The sequence below is a fragment of the Notamacropus eugenii genome, chromosome 6 (assembly GCF_028372415.1).
Source record: "Notamacropus eugenii isolate mMacEug1 chromosome 6, mMacEug1.pri_v2, whole genome shotgun sequence".
NCBI lineage: Eukaryota > Metazoa > Chordata > Mammalia > Diprotodontia > Macropodidae > Notamacropus > Notamacropus eugenii.
The window spans coordinates 42,925,675-42,937,009 of record NC_092877.1 but is presented as its reverse complement, the minus strand read 5'-3'; the positions used below and the strand labels follow the sequence as shown (position 1 = coordinate 42,937,009).

The following is an 11,335-nucleotide window of genomic DNA, read 5'->3' as shown; positions in this document are numbered from 1 at the left end:
CCTTTTACCTGTATTTCTTGTTTCCTAGTAGCAAGAACGGTACTAGACAGTTGTTCCTAAAACTTTGAGTTCCAACTTCTCTTCATCCCTCCCTCCCCACCCATTCCCTTTGGAAGGCAAGCAATTCAATATAGGCCAGATCTGTGTAGTTTTGAAAATGACTTCCATAATAGTGGTGTTGTGTAAGACTAACTATATTTCCCTCCATCCTGTCCTGCCCCTCATTGCTTCTGTTCTCTCTTTTGATCCTGTCCCTCCCCAAGAGTGTTGACTTCTAGTTGCTCCCTCCTCCCATTGCCCTTGCTTCCATCATCCCCCCCACCCTGCTTATCCCCTTCTCCTCCACTTTCCTATATTGTAAGATAGGTTTTGATATCAAAATGAGTGTGCATTTTATTCCTTCCTTTAGTGGAATGTGATGAGAGTAAACTTCATGTTTTTCTCTCACGTCCCATCTTTTTCTCTCCACTAAAAAGTCTTTTGCTTGCCTCTTTTATGAGAGATAATTTGCCCCATTCCATTTCTCCCTTTCTCCTCCCAATATATTTCTCTCTCACTGCTTGACTTCATTTTTTAAAGATATGATCCCGTCTTATTCAATTCACTCTGTGCTGTGCTGTGCTGTGTGTGTGTGTGTGTGTGTGTGTGTGTGTGTGTAATCCCACCCACTACCCAGATACTGAAAAGTTTCAAGAGTTACAAATATTGTCTTTCCATGTAGGAATGCAAACAGTTCAACTTTAGGAAGTCCCTTATGACTTCTCTTTGCTGTTTACCTTTTCATGCTTCTCTTGATTCTTGTGTTTGAAAGTCCAATTTTCTTTTCAGCTGTAGTCTTTTCATCAAGAATGCTTGAAAATCCCCAATTGCATTGAAAGACCATTTTTTCCCCTGAACTATTATACTCAGTTTTGCTGGGTAGGTGATTCTTGGTTTTAGTCCTAGTTCCTTTGACTTCTGGAATATCATATTCCACACCCTTTGATCCCTTAATGTAGAAGCTGCTAGATCTTGTGTTATCCTGATTGTATTTCCACAATACATGAATTGTTTCTTTCTAGCTGCTTGCAATACTTTCTCCTTTACCAGGGAACTCTGGAATTTGGCCACAATGTTCCTAGGAGTTTCTCTTTTTGGATCTCTTTCAGGCGGTGTTCTGTGGATTCTTTGAATACCTATTTTGCCCCCTGCTTCTAGAATATCAGGGCAGTTTTCCCTGATAATTTCATGCAAGATGATGTCTAGGCTCTTTTTTTGATCATGGCTTTCAGGTAGTCCCATAATTTTTAAATTGTCTCTCCTGGATCTATTCTCCAGGTCAGTTATTTTTCCAATGAGATATTTCCCATTATCTTCCATTTTTTCATTCTTTTGGTTTTGTTTTATAATTTCTTGGTTTCTCATAAAGTCATTAGCCTCCATCTGTTCCATTCTAACTTTGAAAGAACTATTTTCTTCAGTGAGCTTGTGAACCTCCTTTTCATTTGGCTAATTCTGCTTTTTAAAGCATTCTTCTCCTCATTAGCTTTTTGAACCTCTTTTGCCAACTGAGTTAACCTATTTTTCAAGGTGTTATTTTCTTCAGCATTTTTTGGGGTCTCCTTTAGCAAGGTGTTGATCTGCTTTTCATGCTTTTCTTTCATCTTTCTCCTTTCTCTTCCCAGTTTTTCCTCCACCTCTCTTACTTGATTTTCAAAATCCTTTTTGAGCTCTTCCACGACCTGAGCCCACGGTATATTTATTTTGGATGTGTGGGATACAGAAGCCTTGACTTCTGTGTCTTTCCCTGATGGTAAGCATTGTTCTTCCTTATCTGAAAGGAAAGAAGGAATTATCTGTTCACCAAGAAAGTAACCTTCTATAGTCTTATTTTTTTTCCCTTTTCTGGGCATTTTCCCAGCCAGTGACTTCTGAGTTTTCTTTCCACCCCCACCTCGCCTCCAGATCTGCCCAGCCAGCGCTTGGGGTCTGAGATTCAAATGCTGCTTCCCAGCCTCAAGGCTTTGGTCAGGGGCAAGGCTGCTATTCAGTGTGAGATTAAGTTCAGGTTCTCAGGTGGGAGCAGGGCCGCCACACAGGGCTCAGTTCCCTCTGGGGATTTATGCTGAGACCTTCAACAACGAATCCAGGCTCCTGCCTGCTTGGGGAGCCCCTGTCCACTGCTGCCCCCAGTGCTGCCTCCCAAGGGAGCCTGAGTTACGGGGACACCCCACTCCCTTCTCGACCAGCCAAAGAGACCCTCTCACTGACCCTTGTCACCTGTGGGTGGAGGGACCTGTGTGGCCACTGGAGATTCTGTCCCTGAAGCCTGCTCAGATATGCTCCTCTCAGTGCCAGGTGGCCAAGGCAGGGTTGGGCTTTGCTCCAGGTCCAGTGCATGATGGACCTTTCGTGTCAGGTTTTCAGGTCTCTCTGGAACAGAAATCTCATCCACTCCGTTGTTCTGTGGCTTCTGCTGCTCCAAAATTTGTTGGGAGTTCTTCTTTATAGATATTTTATGGGCTGTGGGTTTGGAGCTAACATATGTGTGTCTTTCTACTCCACCATCTTGGCTCCTCCCCTCTTGTAGATTATTCAGCCAGTCTCTTAAGGACATTGCTGATAGATGAGATTGCCTAAATCTATGGGGTACATATTTTTCGTCTTGGATGGAACCCCACACAACTAGGAGAGAGTTTACAAACAGAAGCCAGTGTAGGTGAAAACTTGTCCTTTTGAAGTTAACCCCTGTTTGTAAGCTTCCACTAGAATTTAGAGTGAACCAGCTTATGAAGGGGAAAACCAGTCTGAGTGGTCTGGGTAGAGATGAAGTATTTTATCCCGATTCCTGGAGACAGTTGAGTCTCATGATGAGATCACATTCTCAGTCGAATGAGTTGAAGACTTTTTGCCCAGCTCATTAATATGTCAACCTTCTCACTGAATGTTAACCAATGAGAGTTGATGTCCACCCTCAGGTACATCCCTCTTGCCAAAGGTTTTTTAAGCATCAATGTTTTTCAAGGGGCACCTTTGGTTTCTAAGAGTGGCACTGACCTCATTTTACTAATTACTTGCTAGCCATAATTAATAGACTTATTATTAAATACCCAAGAACTATGTCTCTAAGACTTTTCATTTATCACAAGGATATCCAGTGACTGAGAAATGGCAAAACAAATTGTGACACATGAACATAATAGAATATGATTATGCTATGAGAAACAACTATGGTTAATACAGAAACAGGAAAAGTTTACTTCATCTGTCAAAGTCATGATAGTAGGGCCAAAAGCATAATACACACAGAATGAACATAATAATGTAAATGAAAAGAACAGTCCCCCTCCCAAATCAATAGAAAATGAGTGTTACAAGATTCCAAAAAACAAAAAATCGTAGACCTAAAGAAAAGCAATAAGACATTTCTCCACACACTTTTGCAGAGTTGCGAGACCAGTGATTGTGGAACCGTGTATGTATTTTCAGACTTTGGCAATTAACATTTAGATTCACAAATTTAACTCATCAAAACAAAAATATATCTTTTCTAAAGCTCAGTTGTTGGTATCACTTAATCCTACTCATTATATAAGCAGAATATTAGGTCCTTATAGTCAGGGAATGTTTCACCCTAGCCCTGCAGTCCTAAAACATATCACAGTGACTGGGACATAGTATGTCCTGAATAAATACTTGTTGTATTGAGTTAAATTCATGAACAAGGCTGTTTCCTACTCAAAAGTTTTCTCAGTGCCCCTTTTACTTCATTGTTCCTTAGACTGTAGATCAAGGGGTTCAACATGGGGATCATCACAATGTAGAAAACAGACACCACTTTATTCTCTTCTGTTGAGTAGCTGGACTTAGGCATCACATAAATGAATGTAATAGTCCCATAGTAGAGAATGACTGCTATGAGGTGGGAGGTACAAGTTGAGAAAGCTTTGAATCTCCCTTCAGTGGAGCTTATCTTCAGGACAGAGAAGAGGATGTATACATAGGACATTACAATAATTAACACTGTGATCATAATTATTGATCCAGCAGAGATAGAAGGAAGAATTTCAGCAAGATCATCTTGGGAGTAGGATAGCTTCAGAAGTGGAGAATAATCACAGAAAAAGTGATTGATCTCATTGGGCCCACAAAAGGACAGATTCAATAAACAACCAGTGAAAATCCAAGCATTTCCACAACTACTCAGGTAGGATGTGATGAGTAACAGAGTGCAGACCCTAGGGGACATGTTGGTTGAATAGAGCAGTGGGTTGCAGATGGCCACGTCTAAAAACAGTATTGACAATCTTTGCAAGAATTCTGATCAAATTTTGCTGGAATATAAGAGCACAATAATATATGACACAAAAATTTTCCATAGAATGGTTGACATATGCTGTGACTTAGCTGAGGATCAGGAAATTCCATAGTGCTCTCTCTATCTTTTGTGGTTGTCAGTTCTTCCTTTTTCTATGTATCTGAGAAGAAAACTATACCATGACTCACTTAATTGACTCATAATATGACCACTTATGTCTTAAAGATATCTCTTTGCTAGCACTGAGGACAGGATTCTGTTGCTTTGCCCATACATTGATCTAGGTCACAGTCCTGGGTAGCAGTCCCAGGACAAGGAGAAACAATAGCACACCAGGGCTTATGGCTAACTGGAGGAGGGAGCCTCGTCATGGTTACAAGGCAGAAAAGAGTGCCTGTGGTCACTCACAAACAAAAGCATAGACCAGGAGAGGAGTAAACACCTCTACTCAGATAATATTACCTTGGAAGGAATGAAAACTAACAGATGTCTAGAAGTACATCTGAAAAGAGCAGCACAAAATCCCTGAAGCTTGGCATAGTGTATCCTCCACCCTGGGAGGCAGACCCTCACTGGAGCAAAGAGTTAAAAATCAACAATAAGCACACAATAGAAAAAATTCTGACCATAGAAAGTTACTTAGTGATAAGCAAGATCAAAACACACACTCAGAAGACACTAAAGTCAAAATTCTTACATGCAAAGACTCATAGAAAAATATGAAATTAGTCTCAGGCCATGGAAGAGCTCAGGGGATTTTCAGCATCAAGAAAGGGAAACAGGGGAAAAATTTGAAAGAGAAATGAGAGTAGCGCAAGAAAATCATGTAAAAAGAATCAACAGCTTGGGGAGGCGGAGCCAAAATGATGAAGTAGAAAGTCAGACTTGCTCCAGTTTTCTGCCCAAATTCCATAAAACGCCTGTTAAAAATGACTCTATACAAATTCTAGAGCAGATCACAAAATGACAGAATGAAAGAGATTTTCAACCCAAAGCAGCTTGGAAGGCTGACAGGATGATCTCATGAAACGGTGTGGAATATGATATTCCAGAAGTCAAAAGAACTAGAATTAAAACCAAGAATCACCTACCAAGCAAAACTGAGTATAATACTTCAGGGGGAAAAATGGTCATTCAATGAAATAAAAGACTTTCAAGCATTCTTGATGAAAAGATCAGAGATGAATAGAAAATTTGACTTTCAAACACAAGAATCAAGAGACGCATGAAAAGGTAAACAGGAAAGAGAAATCATAAGAGACTTTTTAAAGTTGAACTGTTTACATTTCTACATGGAAAGATAATATTTGTAACTTTTGAGACTTTTCTCAGTATTTGGGTAGTTGGAGGGATTATATACATTAAGATTGAGGGCACAGGGTGAGTTGAGTAGGAAGGGATGATATCTAGAAAATAAGTTTAAGGAGGGAGAGAGGAATATATTGGCAGGAGAAAAGGAGAAATGGAATGGGGCAGATTATCTCTCATAATAAAAGCAAAAAAAAGCTCTTTCAATGGAGGGGAAAAGGGTGGAGTTGAGAGAGAAAAAGTGAAGCTTACTCTCATCATATTTGGCTTAAGGAGGCAATAATATGCACACTCAATTTGGTATGAAAATCTATCTTACACTATAAGAAATAACGGGAGAAGGGGATAAGTGGTGTAGGGCCAGTGATGGAAGGGAGGGTAAGTGGGAGGATGGAGTAATTAGAAGTAAACACTTTTCAGGAGGGACAAGAATAAAAGAGAGAATAGAATAAATGGGTAATAGGATAGGATAGAGGGAGATGCAGTTAGTCTTTTACAACATGACTGTTATGAAAATCTTTTGCATAACTACACATGTATAGCTTATATTGAATTGCTTGCCTTCACAGTGGGGATGTCTGGGGAGTGTGGAAGGGAGAGAAGTTAGAATTCAAAGTTTTAGGAACGATTGTTGAGAATTGTTTTTGAATGCAACTGGGAAATGAGAAATACAGGTAATGGGGTACAGATATCTGTCTTATCCTACAAGAAAAGAGAGAAGATGGGGATAAGGGAAGGAAAGAGTGTGATAGAAGAAAGAGCTGAATGGGGGACATGGGGGTGAGAGAAGGAGAGAGGTGGGGAGAAAATTTGGAACTCAAGGACTTGTGGAAATGAATGTTGAAAGCTAAAAATAAATAAATATATTTTTTTAAAAAAAAGAATCAATAGCTTGGTAAAGGAGGCACAAAAAAGACAGAAGAAAATAACACTGTAACAAAAACAGACTAGGACAAATGGTAAAAGAAGACCAAAAATCCAATAAGGAGAAGAATGCCTCGAAAAGGAGAACTGGTGAAATGTAAAAAAGGTATAAAAAAGTCACAGAAGAAAAAATCTCTACAAAGGAGAATTGGTCTAATAGAAAGGAAGGTACAAAATCTCACTCAAGAAAATACTTGATTCAAAATTGGAATTGAGCAAGTAGAAGCCAATGATTTTATGACACATCAAGAAATAATAATTACAAAAATGAAAAAATAGAAGACAAGATGAAATATTTCATTTGAAAACCTAATAACGTAAAAAATCGATGTAGGAGAGATTTTTTAAGAATTATTGGATGACCTGAAAGCCATGATTTTAAAAAGTGATTCTGCACAGCATCTTTCAAGAAATTATCAAAGATGCCCCGATATTCCAAACCAGAAAGGAAAATAAAGATTGAAAGAATCCACCAATCACCTTCTAAAACCAATCCCCAAAACTCCTAAAAATATTATTGCCAATTATTGCTCCCAGGTAAGAAAGAAAGTATTGCAAGCACCCACAAAGGTACAATTCAAACCAGTTTAATTTAAATAATTTAAACAATTTAAAGCCAGTCAGGATAACACAATATCTAGCAGCTTCCATAATAAAGGATGTTAGCTTAAAGTATTGTATTCTGAAGAACAAAGAAGCTAGCCAAAATTACAACCAAGAAGCACCTAGCCAGCAAAAATGTATATAATCCGTAAGGGCAAAAAAAGGATATTCTATGAAATAGAAGACTTTCAAGCATTTCTCATGAAAATACCAGAACTAAACAGAAAATTTGACTTTCAAATACAAGACTCAAGAGAAGCATAGAAAGGTAAACAGAAGGGAAAATCATCAAGGTCTTAATAAGGTCAAACTGTTTACATTCCAGCCAATGATTTTCCCTAGGTTTCCTGAAGAAAATTCCAATTCTACTTTCTGCAAGAAGTAGTTCCTAACTAAGAACAGCTTCCTCTCTAAGATTACAGTTCATCTATTCTGTCTATAATTTGTGTTAGCCTAGTTCTTTAAATGGTGTCTCTCTAAATGCAGTGTGAGCTACTGGAAGGCAGGAATTTTTTGTTGTTGTTGCCTTTTTGTGTGTGTTCCAAGTCATATCATAGAGCTGGCATATTGTAAGCCCTTAAAATTTTTGTTGATTGGGGTGACCTACTTGGTTACCTTCCTCCAGATGTTCTCCATATTTTCAATATTTTCTTAAAATGAGGATGTCAGAACTGAATATATTATTCCACAACTGGTTTTATTAAGGGAGAATCCAACCTTCCTAATTTTTAAATAATATTTTATTTTTGTCAGATGTAGTTAAAAACTTTAACATTTGTATAATTTTCCCCAAAATTAACTGGCAGAGGTAGGCAAGAAGATCACTTCAGGCATGTGAGAAAGCCAGTGTAAAGATACAGAAGATGGAGTGTTATGTGTGAGGAAAGGCAAATAGCCCAGTGCACCTAAATTGAACACTGCATGGATGGAAGATGCAAGACTGACAAGGTTAAGAAGGAGCAAGATTGAGGAGATTTTATTATTTAATGCTTCTTTTATGATGACTTTTGTTTTAACATAACCTAAATATCTTCTAGTATATCTCCCACCTCACACTTCACATGGAATTATCCCAAAGAAAAAAGAATACATGTTGTAAGTGGACTATGCCAAAAAAGTAGTCACTGATTGAAAGAATTTCCCGCATAGACCTAGGTATTTGTGGAATGACTTTTGTAGTAACAAAGAACTAGGAGGAAGGCAGATACCCCAAGATTGAGGAATGATGAAACAATTGTTCTCTCATGAACATAATGAAATATTACTACAAAATAAAAATATTATTAATACAGAAACATAGAAATTTTTTACATGATGTGATATAGTGATGATAGCACAGCTAAGGAAACAACACACACAATGAATTTTGTTGCTATTCAATCATTTCAGGCATATTTGATTCATCACGAACCATTTAGGTTTTCCTTAGAAAGATACAGGAATGGTTTGTCGTTTCCTACTTCAGCTCATTTTATAGATGAGGAACTGAGACAAAGAGGATTAAGTGACTTGTCTTTCCAAAACCCCTCAATTGGTACCACTTAATCATAACAATTACATCCATGGAATACCAGATCCTTAAAGAAAGGAAAGGTTTCATTTTTGTACTTGCATCCATGAAACCAAACAAAAAGCTAGAGGCATAGTTTTACTTAATGAGTACATGTTGTCTTGAGTTGAATTCATGAAAAAGTATGTTTTCTATTAACCAGTTTCTTCAGTGCCCCTTTTACTTCATTATTTCTAAGACTGTAGATGAGAGGGTTCAACATGGGGATCATTACAGTATAGAAAATAGACACCACTTTATTCTCATCTGTAGAATAGCTAGATTTAGGCATCATATAAATGAATATAAGAGTCCCATAGAACAGAATAACTGCTGTGAGGTGGGAGGTACAAGTTGAGAAAGCTTTAGATCGCCCTTCAGTGGATTTTACTTTCAGGACAGAGAGGAGGATGTACACATAAGAGATTATAATAATTAATACTGTGATTATAAGTACTGACCCAGCAGAAACAGCAGGAAGAATTTCAGCAAGATCATTATGGTTTTTGGAAAGTTTCCAAAGTGGTGAATAATCACAGAAAAAGTGATCGATCTTATTGGGTCCACAGAAGGACAGATTCAATAAGAAGCCAGTAGATATCCAAGAATTTATGCAACCACCCAGGTAGGATGCAATGAGTAACAGAATGCAGACATTAGCAGACATGTGCGCGGAGTAGAGTAGGGGGCTGCAGATGGCCACATACCGATCATAAGCCATCACAGCCAGAAGGAAGCACTCAGTTGTTCCACAGATAGCTGCAAAACAAAATTGAGCCACACAGCCTTCCAGAGGGATTGAGATCTTGTTCATGAGAAAGTTGATGAGCATGAGAGGTGTGACAGATGAAGAATAACCAATATCCACAAAAGCCAAGTGACTAATGAAAAAGTACATTGGAGTGTGAAGTTGGGAGCTACTTCTGATCAATGTGATTATGCTAAGGTTACCAATTAAGGTGACAGCATAGACACCCAGAAATATGACAAAGAGGATGATACGAAGTATTGGATCATCTGTTAATCCCAAAATAATGAATTCAACCACAGCAGTGCAGTTATTGACAGACATCTGTCTTAGAAAGATTGCCTGCTAAATAGAAGAAAAGGAGATTAAAATAGAATATCTAACTAAGATCTGAATATGTCTATTGATGTGTTCAACAAACATCCAGTCCCCAACTACATGCCCATCCAATTATCCTTCTCCAATACTTTGCTCCTATGCACCATGACAGAGTGCCAATAAGCAGAACAGGGATAAATTAGTTCCCTCCTGATTCTTCCCCACGAGCCAACAGTATTATGTAATTTGCCAATTTTGCCATTGTGACAGTATACATATGTATGTATGTATGTATGTATGTATGTAAATAAGAGTGAAGAGGATAGGTGAATTCCCACCACAGGATCCTGTCTTAAATACATGCAGAGACAATATCCAAGTGTGTAGACTCTGTTCTAGTAACTAACCACCATCATAAATCCCCTCCAAAGAAATTGAGTCTGATTTGTGATTCCTGAGTTCTCACAGGACTGTTTTCCATATTTGAGGATGTTATCTACCTCATGGTAATTGACTATAATGAAAGTGCTGGTTTCCACGATAATCCTTATGCTCTATAATCACAAAAGACAATTACGGAATCAGAATTCTAAGACTTCTCATTTTACTTGGTTCCTAGAAAGGGGTATTGCTACAGAGGGCTATGATTAGGCTAGATATTGCCAGCCTGAAGGACTATGGGAAACTTCCCATGGGAACTTTGCTATTTCTAGGTAAAGCAATGGAAAGCACTTGGTCAACCTGCAGTAACCAGGTTGCTATTTAACTATTACCTTCTTTAACTGCAGAGCAAACTCTGGTATAGGAAAGTAAGGGCAAATTATTACACCACAAGAAGTCATGAATATAACTGTTTCAGAGTAATATGGGAACACTTCTATTAACTGATATAGAGCAAGCTGAATAGAAAAATTAATATGATGACTTCAATAATCATGATCGGGAAAACAATTTTGAAAGACCTCAGGATCTGAATCAAAATAGAGATGAATTATGTCTTCAGAAGACCAATGAGGAAACATTGCCTACTAATTGTTGGTAGACTGATGATCAACTTAAAAAGATTAATATTGATTCTGTGTTATTTATTGATTTTTAAAAAATTAATTGGTTTCATCCTGTAACTGCTTTTGCCCTATAATTACTTAAGTCATTGTTCTTTGCCTCTGAAATGATTTCAGAATTCAGCTGTCACGTAATGGGTTAATTTTAGAAATTCAGATCCCCAGATAGTCACTGATATTTTCTTGCTTTGGAGATATTAGCTGCCTTGGGAAATATGTGAAAAGCAAGGTAATAGACAATGAGTGCTCTACATCATGAAGCTATCTATCAAGGATGTCCAAAAGCCTGGACCACTAACTTGTACCTACACCCAAATAATGAGCATTTCTTATTTTCATGAGAAAATAGGAGTAGTCATTGCTAGCTCTAATGAGCAAACTTCCAACCAATCATGTTGTTCCCTGTGCCTCAGCTCTGTAACCAATCATGTTGTCCTAAAGTCCATGACATCATCATTTACTGTATTTTTTTTTATACACCCCAAAAATCTATAAAAAACTAACTGTTCTCTTGCTCAGGGACT

The 11,335-nt window shown here is 38.0% G+C and overlaps 1 protein-coding gene across 1 annotated transcript; it reads right to left on the bottom strand.

Annotated features, from left to right (window-relative positions):
• Nucleotides 1-8,814: 8,814 nt before the first annotated feature.
• Nucleotides 8,815-9,753, bottom strand: LOC140512862 (olfactory receptor 5P80-like). Its single transcript, XM_072622232.1, has one exon. The coding sequence runs from the start codon at nt 9,751-9,753 to the stop codon at nt 8,815-8,817; it is 939 nt and encodes a 312-aa protein (XP_072478333.1).
• Nucleotides 9,754-11,335: the final 1,582 nt, after the last annotated feature.

Excerpts from the sequence above, each read along its gene's own strand:
- LOC140512862 (XM_072622232.1), bottom strand. The coding sequence starts at position 9,753 with ATGTCTGTCAATAACTGCACTGCTGTGGTTGAATTCATTATTTTGGGA.